Source organism: Neofelis nebulosa, chromosome 4, assembly GCF_028018385.1.
Source record: "Neofelis nebulosa isolate mNeoNeb1 chromosome 4, mNeoNeb1.pri, whole genome shotgun sequence".
Lineage (NCBI taxonomy): Eukaryota > Metazoa > Chordata > Mammalia > Carnivora > Felidae > Neofelis > Neofelis nebulosa.
In genome coordinates this window covers 153,720,407-153,739,346 of record NC_080785.1, presented here as the reverse complement: position 1 = coordinate 153,739,346, position 18,940 = coordinate 153,720,407, and the positions used below count along the sequence as shown (strand labels likewise).

The 18,940-nt window shown below is 52.9% G+C and overlaps 1 protein-coding gene and 1 long non-coding RNA gene across 2 annotated transcripts in view; both read right to left on the bottom strand.

The window, feature by feature from the left end:
• Nucleotides 1-5,577: 5,577 nt before the first annotated feature.
• Nucleotides 5,578-18,940, bottom strand: part of LOC131510250 (uncharacterized) — a 250,588-nt gene continuing 237,225 nt past the window's right edge. The window contains exon 2 of the long non-coding RNA XR_009260961.1: nt 5,578-7,545. This is a non-coding gene — a long non-coding RNA (uncharacterized LOC131510250). The remainder of the gene's footprint in view (nt 7,546-18,940) is intronic.
• CCDC12 (coiled-coil domain containing 12) overlaps nt 15,130-18,940 on the bottom strand; it is a 53,698-nt gene continuing 49,887 nt past the window's right edge. The window contains exons 3-7 of the mRNA XM_058727186.1: nt 18,656-18,735; nt 16,993-17,054; nt 16,738-16,772; nt 15,585-15,661; nt 15,130-15,489 (exon numbers count right to left, since the gene is read on the bottom strand). Coding sequence (XP_058583169.1) covers nt 15,407-15,489; nt 15,585-15,661; nt 16,738-16,772; nt 16,993-17,054; nt 18,656-18,735 — 337 coding nt within the window. The 3' untranslated portion in view covers nt 15,130-15,406. The remainder of the gene's footprint in view (nt 15,490-15,584; nt 15,662-16,737; nt 16,773-16,992; nt 17,055-18,655; nt 18,736-18,940) is intronic.

Below are 18,940 nucleotides of genomic sequence, written 5' to 3'. Positions count from 1 at the left end.
TGCATCAGTGGAGAGGCCGGAGGAAGTTAGGGGTCAGGGGACAGGCAGCCGGCAGGCCAGAAGCACCCTGGATGAGGTGCTGGCTGGGAGGAGGCCCAAGCAGAAGAGAACCCCCATCCCCTTCCCAGGGGTGTCCATGTGATGCCCCTCTTCAGGGCTCAGAGCTATGGGACCTCTGGACCACTGGGCTTTCTGGGAAACTCGTCCCACCCACCCCGCAGGCAGGCACTGAGGCCTCTAGTGGGCTGGGCCCTGGGGCCCCACCGTCTAGCCCAGACTCCTCCTGGGGAGGCTTCTGAAATAGAGTCCATGAGGCCCCCTCACCCTGAAACATTCAGACTGGGTATCCCTAGGCCAGGGCTGTGTCTTCCCCCTCAGACTAGGCATGCCCCAGAACAGAGCTGAGCCTCCTCTTTCAGATTGGATTCCCTCTAGGACAGGGTTTAGTCTCTTCCTACAGACCAGGGACCTCCACCCCAGGACAAGGCTGTGCTCACTTCAGGTGAGATACCCACAGGACAGGGCTGTGCTCCTCAGACTATATACCCCCACACCCCTACCCCAGGACAGAGCCAGGCCTTCCCCTTTAGACTGGGAACCATTTCTGGGATGTCCAGGACCGGACTGGACCTTATACCAGTCCAAGCCCCTAGGCCAGGAGCCTCCTCTCTCAGACCCAGAGCCCCTGGGCCAGGGCCGGGCTTCCCACTCAGAGAGGCCCTTGAGCAGCGCCTGGGCCATCCAGGTGTTGGCAGAGGAAGTGGGAGCCCTCAGTGGGCTTGGCAGGCAGTCAGGACCCTGTTTTCCTTGAGCAGGGGCTGGAGCCAGGTGGTCACTTCTCCCTTCAAGGCCTCCCAACGCAGCCAAGCCGCAGGGAACACGTAAACAGCAGGCGAGCCGGGAGCAGGCAGGCAGGGAGGAGGGCACTGAGACCCCGGCTCCGCAGCCTCCTTGGCCACAGCGGCTGGCACCTCATGGGCTGCCATCTACTCGGAGCTGGGCCAGCGAGGCTGCCTGCAGCTCCCACCTGTCCTGTGCGTGTGGAGAGGCCCTGCCCTCTCTGGCCTGTGTTCCTTCGGCCCAGACTGGGACAGGGACCTCGGAAGACCATTGGAAGGTACCCTCTTAGGGCCCCCTGGAACACAAGGCCAGGCCTCTAGGTTGGGTGAGACCATAGCTCCCGGCTCAGAGTGGGGCCTAGGGGTCCAGGGGCACCAAAGAGACGGCCCTGCTCACCCTCAGCCTGCAAGCCTGTTGAGAACCAGGATGGAGCGGGCCCCCCATGCCCACCTGGAGCGGGCAGGCTGGGAGAGCCCACATCCTTCTGCTCTCACCCTGGGAAGGTGGGAGGGGGCAGAACAGACACAGGGGAAAGGGGACTGAGTTCTCTGGAAGTTCAGAAGGGACACGACCCTGCCCTAGAGGGTCTTAAGGGGACACAGCCCTGCTCTGATGGCGTGTGAGGGGCCGTGACCCTGCCCGGGGGTCTGACAAGGTCCTCCTCTGCCTTGGTTCATGGAAGAGGTCTGGCTGTGGGGGTCCGTCAGGGGGGCAGGAGCAGTGGGGCTTGCCGCTCAGCTCCGGCACACAGGCTGGGCTGGGTCCAGCTGCCTGTACCTCATGCCTCCTCAGCCAATTCCAGGAGAATGATCCCCGCCTGAGGCTACCGTGGCCAACTGAAACAAGCCTTGGCTGGGGCGGAAGAGCCTCCTCTCGGGCAGAGGAGGGAACTCCAGAGCCAGGCAGGGGCCTGGACCCTGGCTGGCTCCCGGTGTGTGCTGTGTGATCCCGGGCAAGCTGCCTTCCCTCTCTGAGCCTCAGCTTCTCTTCTGTGGTCAGGCCCCTGTCCAGGTCTCCAGGCCTGTGTGGATTCAGTAGTCCCACTCCTCAGTGGGCCCCCAGGACACAAGGCCAGGATATCCCCAGTGACTGGTTCCCTCCTTCGGTATATCACAGTCCTGCAGGCAGTGGGGGCCAAGAGATGGTGGGTGTGGATTCTGGGCAGCTCCTCCTGTCTGAGGGCCGGGGGAGCGGTGAGGGGAAGGGGGCCAGGGTCTCAGAGGCAAAAGAGGCAGAAGAGGCAGAAGACCAGATTCCAACCTTCCCTTCTGGCCTCAGCTCTCCAACTGTTGGGGGAAGGGAGGCAGCTGCATTAATTATGTGCCTCCTGTTCAGGCCCCCCGGCCCCCAGCAGTCTTTGTGGGGGTAGAGAGGTGAGCTTCCCAGGGAACCGCTGGGGGTGGGGTGGGGAGCTGTGCAGATGAGCAGCCCCCATGGGCTCCTGCTGGCTTTGCTTCCCAATGGGGAGGAGGAGGGGACGAGGCGAGGCTGGGAGGATGGGCTTCCAGGCATGGGAGGGCCGGCCTGGGGCCACCCAGCACCTGTGGCTGCAAACGCTTCAGGTGCTGGCATTCAAGGCCCTTCCCCTGCTCCTCCCGCTCCCCACGCTGTGCTCTCCTGGCAGCCCAAGGCAGCTGGTCCCTCCTGGGAACCGTCCAACCCCAGCATGTATCAGTCTGGGGACAGCCTTGATGGGGAACCACACTCTGGCCCCGCCCAGAGGCCACACTGGCCAGCTGGGTGCCCCCAACGAGCTCACCATCAGCGATAGAGGGATGTGCTGTGGGGCTTTTATGTGTGTACATATTTGTGTGGGTCTATGTTTATTTGTATTTGTGTGTGCATATTAGTATGTGTCTATTTATTAGTATTTATGTATGTATATTTATAAACGTGTGTGCCTGTTCATATATGTGCCTAGTGATATGTGTCTGCTGTGTCTTAATTGTATTGTCAATTTGTGGTTCTATCTGTACATAAACGATACCTATCTGTGTGTGTGTGTGTGTGTCCATTTGCGTGGCTGTATTGTGTGTCTATTTGTATTTGTGTGTATGTCTGTGTATACGTGTGTGTCTGTTTGTGTGTGTGTGTCTGTGTGGACCTGTGGTCTGAGAACGCCGCCTGTGGGTGGAATTTGGCCCAGAGACGTGTTTGGTTTGGCCCCTACAATATTTTCAACGTCTGGAGCCAACATTTAAAAATCAGGATATTTCACATAAAAATTCAGCTTTTCAGTTTCTCTTAAAAATTCAGAAGCCCTGGCAGCCTTGGGCCTGTGCTCCCATGAGGCTGCTCTCCTCCAGCGCCACACACGGGTGCCCATCCTCCTGCCCTCCGCACCCTCCCCACTTACCTGCCTACCGGCACCTTGAGGATGACTCAGTTTGTGACCCCAGAGTGTGCGGTCACAACTGAGTGTGAGCCCAGTTGTCAGGGAGCATGTACCTGGACTGAGTCTGCAATGTGGGGCTGTACATGTGAATGCATATGTGTGTGTGAGGTCAGTCTGTGTGAATAGGGTAAGTGTGAAGGCATGAGTGTGTGCATCAGGCCAATCTGAGTGCACGGGGGACATGCGGGTGTCTGCGTGTGCATGTGGGGGTATATGTGTGTGAATGCACGCACGTGTGTGTGCATGGGGGGGGTGTGCGTGGCTGTGTTCGTGGCCATGTGGAGTGTGTGGGCCACTGTGGTCTGGCATGCTCTGCATAGGGGCCTCTTCCGGCCTTTGATGGGGAATTGGATTCCCAGCTTCTGGCTGGGCTGCCTTGTGGGATTTATTTCTGTCTCAGTGCCGACCAGAGGCCTGAGTAATGGGAACATTTAAAGAAAACCAGTAAATACATAGAGAAGGGGCAGGCTGGCCGGGAAACTCTGCCTGGACACCCTTGCCCAGCCCACAGCTGCCAGAGGCCCTGAGGCCAGGCCTGAGCCGGGGAGGGAAGCAGCCTTAGGACCTAGCACGCACATGCACCCCGTTCTGTGGGTTGCCCACTTCTGCCCACCCAGGCCCATCAGGTGAGGGCTGTGCTGCCCGGATGGCCCCTGGGACAAAGACAGGCATCTTGGGAGCTTGGCTTCAAACAAGAGATGCTCAGGACCGGCTCAGAGGATGGCAGAGGATGCCATGTGAGGTCTGGCCCAGGGGCTAAGGGACCCTGACCTTCCTTCCAGGCGAGTCCCTTTCCCAGCCAGACTATACAGGGTCCACATCCCTGGGTATTCTGTACATACGGGCCTCACACAGGTGCAGACCCTTCCCCAGGAGGAATGAGGCTGCCTGAGACCTGACAGGGCTGGTGCTGCCCCTAGAGCTGTGGTGCCTGGTGCCTGGAACCTGAGTAAGGCTGGTGTGGACTGGGGGCCTGGGGTGCTGTTCTCCTAGCGGGCCCCCACAGTTCTGGGCTTCAGGTCGACAGAGCACCACTCTTGGGACCATCTTGGACATCAGTCACTTAAATGACATATGCCCTGTGGGAAAGGAAGGATTGCTTTCCCTGGTGGTGAGATGTGCATTACACAAGACCCACAGAGCAGCAGGAAAACAGGCTGAGCTGACCCACACTCCCTCTCAGGGGCCCTGGGTTGATGTCTTCTGCTGCCCCCCAGTGGCCATGTGAAGATGGGGAAATAAAGGCTGCCAGGAGACTTGTCCATGCAGTCTCCAGGCTGAGTGGACTTGCAGGGCCCTTGAGGCCCCAGATCTCACCACTTACGATGCCCCACTAATGTCTAGCCAGAGGGCTCTGGGGGAAGCGAGGAATTTCAGGCGGGTCTAAGGGAGGGAGTTTGGCTCCCACCACCGGAGGAAGGTCAACTCCTAGAGGACAGGGTATCATCGGATTCACAGCCATACAATCAGCCCCTGAAATAGTGCCCAGCACCGGGCAGATACTCAGGGAGCAGATCTGAATCCCCAGATCCTATAGGGTGGGCGGCCTTGCAGCAGGTCCTGGACATGGCTCAGAGCCCCGCGGAGAGGATGCCTGGATGAAGGTGAGCAGACATCTCACACTAGAGCCCAGCAGTGTGAACACTAGCAGTGCTGGTGAGCAGCAGTGTGGAACCCCAACAGGGGATTTGGCCACAAGGCCAGGCCAACTCCACAGAACTAGATTTGCCCAAACTGGGTGCCTTCACACTCTTGACTGCAGCCTGCTGGGCTAGGCAGAATCTTCCCTCGTAACTTGAGGGGTTGTGCCTCTCTCTGACCCCGTCGGCTATTCCTCACTGTGGTATAGGCCCTGTACCAGCCCCCGGGGACCCATCCCTGCAATCCCAGGTCCAACTTCCTCCCAATCCCCTTGCTGCCCTTCCTACCTAGAGGCACCAAGCCTGGGTCTCTGGGCCAGCAGGCCTCATCCCCCTGTCCTCTGCTGGGGAAGGGGTGTTGCAGCTCAGGCCCGATAACCTCTCCAGAGATGACCCAGCGGCCAGATGTCCTCAAGGATTGCAAGCAGGAGGGACATGAAGTGTTGGGAGGGCAGTCAGGGCTGTCCTGGGGAGGTACCTGATGAGCTGGGCAGCAAGGGGCACACCAGAGCTCCCTCCATCCACAGAGGTGGGCACTGCCACCTGTCATTCCCTCAGCCCTGTGATACGGGGGCTGCTGGGGCCCGAGAGCCCCCAACCTGCCCCTCCAACCAAGGCCAAGATTCACTATGACCAAGTCTGTGGATCCAGAAAACTTGTGTCTTATTTTTCAAGTGCTTCTTAAAAAAAAAAATCACACAATTTATTAACATGTGTTACCATTTTCTTTGTTCACCACTAAAGACATCTTAAAACTTTTCGACAGAATATAAATTCAGAGGAAGTTAAAAAGATAGTACACCACAGTCCTGTGTACTGTTCACCCAGTCTCCCCTGATGGCTACATCTTCTGAAGCTATAGCATAATGTCAAAACCAAAACCAGGCATCTGACATTGGCACGTGTATGTACAGTTCCATCCCATTTTACCACGTATATAGATTTGCATAATCACCAGTGCGACCAAGAACTATTCTATCACCACTAGGAACTCTCTCAAGCTACCCTGTCATATACAGCCATGCTTGCCCCTTACCATTCCTAACCCCCTGCACCCACAAATCTGTTCCCTATGTGTAGGATTTTGTCACTTCAAGAATATTATAGATAGGGAATTGTACAGCATGTGATTTTTATATGTATAAGATAGATGCATATATGTATATTTCACTCAGCATTAATGCCCCCGAGATTCATCCAAGCCACTCACTTTTATCAAGTTTGTTGTTCCTTTTTTACTGCTGAGTAGTATTCCATGGTATGGATGCACCAGTTTAACCAGGCACCAGGACATTTTGTGGTTGGTTAATTTGTTTTTTTCATAGAATAAAAACTTACTTAATTTTCCATTCCGTTACTCCCCGAAGTACAGGACCAAGTGAAGTAATGTCTTCATCCACCGCCATAGGTCAGAAATGTATTACCACATATCCTTATTTCACCCATTTTTGTGTAATATTTTAATTCCAAAATGAAGGATGGGGAGTTATACTAAGACCTTGATCTTCATCTGATGACTTGGAAACCTCCATTAAACTGGAGATCTGGGCTGGTTTTTTTTCGTTGTTGTTTGTTTTTAAGTGACATATCCTGGATGGACAACAAATTCAAATAATCTAGCATTCAATAAGCCAATAATACTTGTGAGATTTGGCTTTTTCCTAGCTTTCGGTGATTATAAATAAAGCTGTTACGAACATTTGTGTGGACAGGCTTTATTTCTCTGGAATAAACGCCCAGGCGGAGCGTGGTTACTGGGTTACACAGAAAGTGTATGTTAGTTTCTTAAGAAACTGCCAAACTGTTTTCCAGAGTAACTGTACCATTTACAGTGCCACCACCAATGTACGAAAGATTCAGCTTCTCTACAGCCTTGTCAGCATTTGGTATCCGCACTCTTTTTGGAACCTTGCTGATGTAGGGCTCGATCGCGCAACTCTGGGATCATGACCTGAGTGAAACCAAGAGTGGGACGCTTATTCGGCTGAGCCACCCAGGCGCCCCAGCACTCTTTTTTAGTTAAGCTATCCTAACAGGTGTGTGATGATGGCTCATCATGGCCTTCATTTGCATTTTTCCTTAATGGCCAATGATGCTCTCCTGTGCTTATCTGCCATTTATATACCCTCTTCCTTCCTTCTGTTGTGAGAGTTCCTTATATATTCCAGATAGGAGTCCTTTATCAGATATCGGGTCTGCAATTTAGTCTGCAGCTTTTCATTCTCTTAACATTTTTTTTAAAGTTTTTATTTATTTTTGAGAGAGAGAGGGAGAAAGAGAGCACAAGGACAGAGGGGCAGAGAGAGAGGGAGACACAGAATGTGAAGCAGGCTCCGGGCTCTGAGCTGTCAGCTCAGAGCCCGACGCAGGGCTCGACCCCACAATCCATGAGATCATGACCTGACCTGGAGTCGGATGCTTAACCGACTGAGCCATGCAGGCACCCCTTAACAGATTTTGTTGAAATAAAAGCTTTCTGTTTCAGTTAAATCAAATTTCGATTTTTTTTCTTCATGAATGCGCTTCTGGGTCTCGTGTCTAAGAACTCTTCACCGAGCTCTAGGTCCTGAATGTTTTCTCCTAAAAGCTTTTATAAGTTTTACATTTTATGTTTACACCTATGATCCACTTTAAGTTTTGGAACCTACGTTTTTAAGAATAACAACTGGGCTTTAGGTTGGGGCTTTCTTCGGCATGTGGGGATCCAATCGCTCCAGCACCATTTGCTGAAGAGTATCTTGCCTCTACTGAGCTCGTTTTGCACCTCTGTTAAAAATTAGTGGGGCATCTGGGTGGCTCAGCCGATTAAGCATCTGACTTCGGCTCGGGTCATGATCTCACGGTTCCTGGGTTCGAGCCCCATGTGGGGCTCCATGCTGACAGTGCAGAGCCTGCTTGGGATTCTCTCTCTCCCTCTCTTTCTGCCCCTCCCCCGAGCACACATGCTCTCTCAAAATAACTAAACTTAAAAAAAAAAAAAAAGCAAATCAGTCGGCTGTTACTTGTTTGGGGCTACTTGAGTTCCCTACTCTTTCCCACTGTTCTCTGTGCCTATCTTTCCACCAACACCACCATCTTGATTACAGGGTTTTTTTAAGTCAGGAATTCAATATCCTTAGTATAGAGCTATGCAAATTATTTCGTCTTGGGTGAGCTGTGGTAGTTTGTGCTTTTCAAGGAATTGGTCCATTTCAGCAACTTTTCAAATTGATGTGGATATTTAGAGTATCCCCTTATTGTCTCTTTGAGGTCTATGGGGTCGGTAGTGACAGCCTTGCTGCCTTCTGAATATTTGTAACTTGTGTCTTTGTCAGTCTTGCTGGAGGTTAGTCAATTATTGATTTTTGCAATGTTTACCAGTTTCTTTGCTTACCACTTCTTCCTGCATCCTGTGGCAGCCACTGCTGGCTGCCTTCCCAGGACTCTTTCTACCCTTCTTCTTTTCTCATGGAACCTCAATTCCAATCACGGTGGCAATGTGCCCAGCTTAAAATACCCTTACTCCCCACATGTCTGCAGTTCGGGCTGGATCGGACATGGTAATGGCTGGTGGATGTGAAGGCGAGCCTGGTGGACTGGGCTTGAAGCCAGTTTCCTTAGTTGGCTTGCCCCTTGCCCTTCCCCCTCCTGCCCGTAGTTGCAGCCCGGTGGCGCAAAGACTCCTAGGGGAGCTAAGGACGGCAGCTGGGGAGACAACGGAGAACCATGTCCCTGGAGCCACCGCATCCCCATGGACTTAACACAAGAACAGCAAAGCCTCCTGGCTGAAGATCCTGTTTGTGAGTGTCCACCAGATGTAGTCCCGATTCTCTCCTGCTCTCCCAGCTCCTACCATGCTTCCTCTCACTACAGAGCGTTCCTTTCGAGTTCTTCCAGCAAAGATCTGTGCAGAGTAAACACTTGGTATCGGAAGCCCGAAAATGTCTGTCTGGTGCGATGTCCGACAATTAAGCAGATGGACATTTGCTTCCTCAGCACTCAGGAAAATGTTGTCTTGTAGTATCTACCACTGATGAAAACAGAATGCATTCATTCATAGGTTGTTTTATCTTCCGTGTGCTTGTATGATTTTTCTTTTTACCCCCAGTGTTCTAACCCAGACCATTGTAGTGAAATTGCAGACGTGGTCATTAAAAAATTGCACTTCAGGGGTGCCTGCGTGGCTCAGGTGGTTGAGCGTTCGACCCTTGATCTCAGCTCAGGTCTTGATCTCAGGGGGAGTTCAAGTCCCTTACTGGGCTCCAAGCTGGGCATGGAGCCTACTTAAAAAAAGAAAAAAATTGGGGTGCCTGGGTGACTCAGTCGGTTAAGTGTCTGACTGATCTTGCAGTTCACGAGTTCAAGCCCCGCGTCCGGCTCTGTGCTGACAGCTCAGAACCTGGAGCCTGCTTCCAATTCTGTGTCTCCCTCTCCCTCTGCCCCTCCTCTGATCACTCTGTCCCTCTCTCTCTCAAAAAATAAACAGTAAAAAAAAAAAAAAAAATTCCATTTCACACTTACCGAGTAATTTGGTTGTGAATTCTGGAGACCTCTCTCCTTAAACAAGTATGCATGTGACATACAGAATATATACCAAGAAAGTATATAAAATGAACGGATAGAGAATAAAACGAATTCCTGCCACTCAAGCCAAGTTAAAGAACGTTATCGATACCTCAGAGGGCTCCTTCCCGGAGTGAATTGCAAGCCTAGTGTTGAGGACTGTCACCTTGCTTTTCTGCACCCACTTTACCCTCCGTACGCGTATCCTTAGAGAGTGTATTGTTTCACTGCCTGTTATGTAACACCACAGAAGTGGCTCATACTCCCTTTCTTCTGGGACACGACATCGCATGTGGCTGTAGCTCACTTCATTGCCAGAGTCTTCCACCGGACGAATCACAGCTTATTACACGTGTGTTTCAATGTGGTGGATGTGTGCACATGCGCTGTGATGAATGACGCTCCTGCAAGCGTCACACCCGTGCCAAGGTCCCCCAGGACACTGCTTCTGGAATTGCTGCTCACAGCTTGTACACGTGTTCCGCTTCTCCAAAGTGGTCGCACCCTTTGGGCGGCAAGTGACAGCCCCAGTGCTGCACAGCACATTCACATAGCTAATACCACTTCTGTCCGAACGTCTCCCCGTCTGAGGTTACCCCAGCTACCTTTGTTGGTTCTGGGCTTGATAGAGCTTTTCTAATCCCTTCACTTTCCATCTTTCTTTGAGTTTAGGTTTGGATTTAAGCTTTATTTTTTAAACAGCATCAGACTGAGTTTAAAAAAAAATAAGGTGGTTTAGTACACTGATGTATTTTGGATTAATTTACTTGTCCCACTTTTCTCTCTTTGCCTTCTTTTGGGTAGTGTTTTGTTTTGTTTTGTTTTTTTACAACTGCTTTGGAAGTGGTACACTCTTTTTTTTATTGTTAGGGTCACCGCAGAAATGTCAGCCTGCCTGTGTAGCAGAGTCTGAGTCTTTTGTCTCTTCACCCGTGAGCTTCGTAGAGAGCTGTAATTCCAATCAAGAGTATGTACCTACCACTGCTGTTACATGTTCTCGTAGCCCTTGTCTTACTTTCATTCCATGGAACATTCTCATTTTATAACCTATTTAGAGTTCCACCTTCTCTTTGTTCCTACTTCTAGTTCAGATTTTCCATCTGGGATCCAGTCTCATTTCAATCTGAAGACATCCTGTAGAACTTTTTTTTTTAAGAATGCTTATTTATTTCATTTTTAGTTTTCTTTTTTTAACATTTATTCATTTTTTTTTCAACGTTTTTTATTTATTTTTGGGACAGAGAGAGACAGAGCATGAACGGGGGAGGGGCAGAGAGAGAGGGAGACACAGAATCGGAAACAGGCTCCAGGCTCCGAGCCATCAGCCCAGAGCCTGACGCGGGGCTCGAACTCTCGGACCGCGAGATCGTGACCTGGCTGAAGTCGGACGCTTAACCGACTGTGCCACCCAGGCGCCCCTAACATTTATTCATTTTTGAGAGAGAGACAGAGCATGAGCAGGGGAGGGGCAGAGAGAGTGGGGCACCCAGAATCAGAAGCAGGCTCCAGGCTCTGAGATGTCAGCATAAAGCCCAACATGGGGCTCAAACTCACAGACCACGAAATCATGACCTGAGCTGAAGTTGGACAATTAACTGCCTGAGCTTCCCAGGCGCCCCTATTTAATTTTTTAACAACAGCTTGAGATATAATATACACCTCATACAATTTGCCCATTGATAGTGTATAATTCAATGGCTGTTAGCATATTTCCAGATGTGTGCAACCACCATAATCCACCGTAGAATATTTTCATTACCCCCAAAATTGATTTTTTTTTTCATGAGGGTCTGCTGGTAATAGACGCTCTGGGCTTGCTTGTCTGAAACTATCTTGTACTTGTAAGATATTTTCTCTGGGTATAGAATTTTAAGTTGACAATTTCTTTTCATCCAGTTAACACTGATACCAGAAGGTATCTCCCCAGTTAACACTGGTTGTGGTTGAGACATCTGCTGTCTTGCTCATTAAAAGGGAATCAATCTTTTCTAATTTTAAAATCATTTCTGCTCTTTTCATTCTGCCAACTTATTGCACTGTGTCTGGGTATGCAGTGGTTTTAAAATACATCCACAAATACTTAGACCTCCCTTCCAGAGGTGGAACTAATTCTCCTTTGAGTGTGGTCTGGATGTAGTGACTTGCTCCTCACAATATAATGTGGCAGTACACCACTTCCAAGACCAGGTCATAAAAGGCTCTAAAGCTTCCACTTGCCTCTGTCTTGGCTTGCTCACTCTGGGGAAAACCAGTTGCCACAGGACGCAAACACGCAGGCAAGCCTGCCAGAGAGATCCATGTGGCAAGGACTTGTACACACGGCATGCTTCCATGAGCCTTCCTGGGAGTGGAAGCCATCACGGAAGCATACCCCCCAGCCTCGGCCAAACTTCTGGGTGGCTATAGCTCTGGGGGATGTCTTGACTGCAACCTCAAAGAGACCCCAAGCTGGAACTACCCAGGTGAGCTACTCCTGCATTCGAAACCATCCAGTAGTAAAGGTTTGTTTCAAGCCACTGGGTTTTGATTGTAATTTGTATACAGTGATGGAGGATTGATCCAAGACAACATTTTAAGTAAACGTGCCTACTGAGCTTTAACACACATACAAAAAGCATACAGATCATATGTGTGTGGTTCGACGAACAGTCATAAAGTGAATATACCTAATTAATCACCATCCACATCAAGAAATGGGACATCTCAGTGTTGGTTTCTTTTTTCTGCCCTGCTTGAGATTTGCTGGCCTCGCTGAATCTGTGGATTGGTGATTTTGAAAAGTTCAGTCATTTAAAAAAAGTGTTTCCTCCACCCCATTTTTGTCTTTTTTTCCTCTCCTGGGACTCCGATCACACATCATGTCGGCTCTTCCTCTCTGTCCTCCATCTCTCTTAGCTTCTTGTTTTAGGTTTTATCAATCTGTTTATCCTGCTACATTCTGGAGGACTTCTTCAGGCCTAGCTTCCTGTACATGAACCGCTTCTTTAGTTCTAATTCACAGATGCAGGGCTTTTAACTGCTATAATAATTTTTATTTCCAGAACATCACTTTGGTTTTTGGCAAATAGGTTCCTATTTTCAAGCCTGTCTTTTAATTCTTGCATCGTTTTTAAACATTTAAATTGTCTACCTGGTCATTCTAACGTAGGAATCCTTTGCAAGTCTGATTCTACCACATCCCTGGCCATGTCCTCTGCTCCTTGTGCCTTGTTGCCTAGTAGATTTGGTGGGTGACCTTTTCCAGAAGCTGCTCACTTTTCCTGAACTTGTATCAACAGGTGTTCGTTAAGGACTGCAATGAATCAAGGTTCATTCAGGTAGGATTTGCATTTCTATCAAGCATCTGAGACCACCACATTCTGGAGCTACTTATATTCTTGGCTGGAGGTTTCTCATGAGCAAACCCACACGAGGGCCAGCTCAGTTCTCAAGGGAGACCTTTTTTCAGCTCAGTCAGTGGCAAGGTTCAGTTTTCCTTTGGGATGCCAAGACAGCAGATTTATTATTCGTTCACAGAGGGAGCTGCCCTTGGGGGCCCCAGCTTCCTGGAGGGCTCTCCTACCAGGCCCCTCATTATGCATAGGCATTGCGTTATCTTAGCCCCAGGCACCGAGGACCCCAAAAACCAAGACTGGTTTCACCTGGTTTGTTACATATCTTCAAGGCAAAGGTCAGGCTTCAGCATTCTGCTGCTTCTCTTACCTTCTTGCTTGAGTGTTCCTGACTTTCTTGCCAGATCAGTGATGCATTTAAAAAGTATTTGTTGTAATGACTTATTTACCTAGTGTTTTTAGCTGTTTGCAAAGGGAGGATCAGTTCAGGCAACTATTCTACTGTGATGCCAGAAACCGACGTGGTCAGCCATTCCTTCTTCAAGTACCTGCTGTCTCCAGGTTTCTTTTCTCCATCTCCTGTCCACTAAAGGCCATCGAGCAGTACGTCAAGGTTCTCAACCCGCCCTCTCTCTCTTCTTCCTCTCTTTTTCTCTCTCTGCCACCTTTTGGAGCTTCAGCTTTCCCTTCCAATTTATCAATTCCTTCTTTGTTATCATTTAGTTCCTCCAGTGAGTTGCTGAGTGTGTGTGTATGTGTGTGTGTGTGCGCGCGCACTGCTTATTTTCATAAACATTCTTTGTTTCCAAGATTTCTAAACAGATCTCCCTCATGCCTAATCCCTGTTCCTGAGACATGGGGCTCAGTCCCTCTTTTATCTCTGTGGTAATAAAACAAACACTCATTTTAAAAGCCTGTTAGGATGTAACTGTTTCAGCTTCCTTGGGTGTAAATTCTTCCACATGTTGGGATGGCAGCCATTCTTCAAGGTGTTGGATTTTCTCACATATTTTGTAATGTGAGTCTAAGTGCCCATCGTGTGTGATGGTTTTTGTTCTCTCTCTCTCTGCCTGGCAGTCTTCTATAGGCATAGAGAGCTGTAAATGCAGAAGGAAACTTCTCATCAGCACTCGGGGCTCTTGTTCTGTGGGGCTGGCCACACTCTAGTCCTAGTGGGAAGCTAGCCGCCAGTCACCACGTGTGAGTCTCACACTGTCACGGACGAGCACCCCACTTCCTACAGCAGTCCTGGGCCGGGGACACCTTCTTATCCTTTATTCCCAGGAAGGGAAGCCCAGCTCCAGACGCTGCTATGCAGAAGGAGTGTGGCTTTAGACCTGACACCTGTGGGCATGTCTAACCCCCACTGGTGTGGGAACCAGAGTGCTGGGTTGCCCACTGCTCAGCCAGCCACCTGCCACTTTAGCCCTATCATCCCTGCAAGTTTCTGCTCCCTTTCTGCACAAATTACCTTCCTCGGGTAATTGCATACTTTTAGCTGAAAGCATTTACTTTTTTGTATGAGCATGCTGGTCTCTGTGTGCACACACTCACTCCACCACTATGACCTGGGGTCCTCGGCACTGTCTGCCAGAGCCAGGCCAATGTGTTCCTCCGACTGAGCACAGAGGGGACGACACCCTGGAATGACACAGGGCGGGGGTGGGAGGCTCAAGGGGAAACCCTGAAGGAGACTCAAGAGTGTAATAATCATTCTGGTCATGAAATTCTAGCTGGCCACAGGTACTTGGACTCGGGAGTTGTGGCCAGCCAGTCACTCTGGAGAGTCAGCTCCAGAGAAGGCTCACGGTCCTAATGCCAGGACCCTGGGGACCCAGGGTCCATGACCACACTCAAAACCAAAGCTATGATACCCTAGTCTATATGAGCCACCCTCCCCAATACAGGGGCCCTGTCCCAGAGGAGCCACAGTCTAGCTCTGACTGTGTTGTGGGGAGAAGGGCTGCTTGGGGTTGTGCAGGGTGAGAGAGAACAGCACCAGGGGCCTGGAATCTGGAGCGGCCCAGAATGGAGCCTTGCCAGGCACAGTGCACCCTCTCCACACCCCCAGCCTCTCTCACACTGTGAGGGGGTCCACAGAGGACCAGGGTGGGAGCCCCTCCACGCTGTCCCACAGACTGCTGTGAGGCCCAGGCCCGCAAGGCTTCTCTCAGACTCAGTCTCTGTCACCTGTGGGTTTTGACACGACTACCTTCTGGACTCAGAAGGTCAGGCCTGGGCCTTTTGCACCCCTCCAGCCTCAACATGCTCAGCCCAACACAGCACTTACTCATACTAAGCTTCACCTCTGCTTTGCCCTGGGGCCCAAACCCACAGCGCCCCAAGGACTCAGAAAATATTGACAGGTTTCTGGCGCACATACAGGTCTGCTTGTTTCTATTTCTAGAGATAAAAGAAAGTTCAAAATACACACATATGTACAGACACAGCAAGCCCACAGGGTTGCTGTCAGCTCTGCCCCTGTCGGGGTGACGGGGACCACTTAGGAGACAAGGAGCTGACCTCACCCCACGGCGGGGGTTTCAGGCTGACGGGGCGGTTTGGCTCTGGAGGTAACAGCAAGCCCAGACCCACCCTTGCCCGAGACCACCCACCCACAGGACAGGCCTGACAGGGGCAAGGGGACATGGCGTGCCTCAGTCAGAGTCACAGGCCTCTTGCTCGGTGGTGGCGTCCACTGCAGAGGCCAGGCTGTCCTCTTGGCCTTTCAGCCTCTCACCTGGATGAGGGACAGACAGAGGAGTGGGGAGGGGCCCTGTGCTTGGGCCACCACCCAGAGGGCAGGGATCCCGCCTCGCCAGGCCCTGCACTTACGGATCAGCTCGGCAATGGCCCTCTGGGTCCGTTTTTCTAGCTTCTCTAGTTTCTTGGCTACGTCTCTCTTGAGGTCCCTGGAGCAGGCAGGTGTGAGGAGGCCAAAGTTGAAGACTGGCTTGGTGTGGCCTTGGGACCCTCCCCTCCCAAAGCCCCTCTGGCATTAGGAATGACACTCAGCTGCCTGAGGAGACCACCGCAGGGAGGAGACCACCCCGGGGAGGAGGCCAGGAAGCTCCTCTCTCCCTTTCTGCACCCTCCAAAACCCAGCAGCAGTCACCCTTCCGTGTCCCGCTGAGGCAGCGACTGACGGCGCAGACCCACCAAACACGGGACCGAGTCAAGGTGTGCAAGGGTGGGTGGGGTATCTCAGGGTCCCTCTCAGCCTGGTCCCCTCGGTCACCATCAGGGAGTGACCTGCCCTGGCCCACTGTGGGTCCTGCTCCTCCTCTAGCCGTGTGCTCACCCTCACCACCAGGAGCTTCCAGAAGTGCACACACAGCCTATTCTCCCTGCCCAGGGATTCGGAGGACACATGCCCCGTGCTTCTGTTTCGACAAATGAGAACACCTTCAGTGGTGCTGTACTTGTCACAGAATCGCAGGTGAGGGATGTGGTCTGCACCTCTGGCCCAAGGTCAAGTAGAACACAAGCCCCAGGCCACATGGCCCCTCTCTCCCCCACTCTGTATCAGCCTGGTCACAGGGGCATCAGGAAAGGATGAGCAGCCCCATTTCACAGAAGGGGAAACTGAGGACAAAGCAGAACAGGCCAGTGGCAGCAGAACTGGGACAGCAATCTATACCTGCCCTTCCCATCCTCTCGCCTCCATCCTGTGGTTCCTTGAGGGCCAAGGCCGGCCTTGCTCAAATGGAGCTCTCTGAGGTGGCCGGACCCCCACCCTTGCAACAGGGACTTCTTCAAGGGACTGCTGCTCCTCACCCTCCTGGAGCCCCTCCCCCGCCCTCCAGGTGTCACCCCCATGGCCACCCTCTCATTCTCCACTTCTGTCCTGTCAGCACGTCCTTTGGACAGCAAGTGTCGACACTGTCCGTCTCCCTGCTGTGAGGTGGGAGAGGCCCAGCCTGAGGGCCGTGTCTGGCACCCAGAGCGGCCGGTGGGTCCGCGCAAGTCCTGCAGCGGTGGCACTCACCAGTCAGGCTTCCGGGGCGCGAGGTTGGCCAGGTCCTGGGGAGGAAGAGACACGTGTCAGGACCGGATGGCCCCTGCTCCAGGGCACGTGGGCAGACAGGGGACTGAGGCAGAAAGTGGGAGAAAGGGAGGGAGGAAGGAGGGGTGTGGGAAAAGGGGGTGGAAGGGAATGTAGAAGTGGAGAGGAGGAAGAGGGAAGTAGGAGGGAGGAGAGCCGTGGGGGAGGAGGAAAGGGCCCACGGCGGGGGCCACTCACCACTTCCTCAATGACGGGCTCTGGCTTGGCAGCCTCCAGCTGCTCCTTCACTTTCTCTTCCACTAGAGGGTGCAAGACAACAACACAGGCCGTCGGAAAGGGGCCGCCACTCTCCCTGAGGCACACGAGGCACACCCGGCACCCCGCACGGGAGAGGGGGAGGGTGCGGAATGGGCTCACCCCGAGACCCTGGGCTCTCTCGCCCCCACCTCTCCCGGGGCTCCCAACCTCCAGAGGCGAAGACTCTGCAAAGGCAGCCGTGGAGGCAGGCCTGGGTTTCCCCGGATGACAGCCAACCTGGGGCGAAGGAGGGCCGGCAGGAGGCAGACGGCTAGAGTAGACAGAGCCCAGACCTCCAGCATGGAAGCATGGCCAGTATTCTCGGCCCTTCTCCCCAGCTGGGAAATGAGAGAGCTGCCTTGGTATATCCACAGGATGGTTCTGCGAAAAGCTGTGAGTACTGGCTTTCCCACAATCTCCAGGGGCTCCTGGGCTCTGAGGACATCCTCTGGGCCCTGGACTAGCTGGGGCACAGGTGGCTTTTCTTCCCATCCCACTTGGATATGTGCCCGCAAGGATACGTGCTCCCCACCTTGGGGAGCCCTGACCTCACGCGCCTCCCAGCTATGCGCAGCGGCTGACGGCACCCTAACCCTAACCCTAACCCTGGGTGGGGAGAGCAGGAGGGCCTGCCTAGGCCCAGGCGCACTAACAAGTCTGGGCTCCGGGCGTTTCCTCCAACCACCCCCACCGCCGCCCCTCCCCCCCCCCACCACTCCCCGTCACTGTGGCCACATGTTGCCTCACCTGCCTCCAGCCACAGATGCTGAAGCCACGGGACGGGACTACTCCCCGCCCCTCTCCCCAGTCCCGCCTACTGCCCCCACCATGGGGGCCCAAACCACGAAGCGAACCACCTAAGAAGCACGCGAATCTTGAGGTGAACAACTGGCGAAGTAGACGAGGGTGGGGCGGGGGTGGCTGAATGGGCAACAATTTGCTGTCTTCAAGATAAATGTACTTATTCATTTATAATTTGTATAATTAGAAACCGATAACAGAAATGAAGGATAAAAACAGGGCCAGGGGTCTACGTGGTAAGTATTCTGCATCTCCAGTGTGGAGCATCTCCAGAAGCTCCCGGCTGCTGTGCTGCTCCCCACGCCACGAGACCGGGCAGCCCCACGGCCAGGCCGCTCACACAGGGACACCTGCCGTCAGGGACACCTTCTCCATCCTCTGTGCTCTGGCACTGCCACGCCTCGCAGCCGGCGGGCGCCTGCCCGCCCGCTGCTCTCTGAGCACTTGAGTGGTCAGCTCTTCTCCAGGGTCTCTCACTCTGACCCCCAAGGGCCCCCAGGATCCATCCCCACCTATGTCCCGCCCCTACTGCCCCTTCCATGTCTCAGCCCAGAGAGGTCCTTTAGGGGAATGGGGCCTCTTCTCTTGCAGGTCCCCGGAAGGCCCTCCAGCCGTGCCCTGACCACCTCTCTGCTGTCACTCAGCACTGACCACTTCTGGATGGCTGTGAGACGTTGCCAGGGGTCCTGGAGGCCCAACTTCCAGGCCTGGCACTGCCAGTTATCCTCCAAGAGAGGACGACACCTGACAAGGTGGAGGCGGCTGATGGCGCCTCGGAGGTGGAAAGCTGCAGCCCACCTACCGGCGACTGGCTTGGCCTGGGGCACCCTCCTCCTCTTCAGGTCCTCGTCCTCTGGGACGTAGTTCCGCAGCCTGAGTTCCCTACGAGAGCAGATGACAAGCAGAGATGGAGCGAAGCATGTGGCGGTCTCGTTCACCTCGTACACCTGGAGGTCAGACTGTGAGGAAGCCACACGAGCCGGTGACTTCTAGACTTTCCTCCGGTCTCTCTGGAGACAGCCTGGTGAAGAGGGAGAGCACGGGAACAGAAGGACCATAGGGACGGGCCCCCCTCTCCATGCAGCCC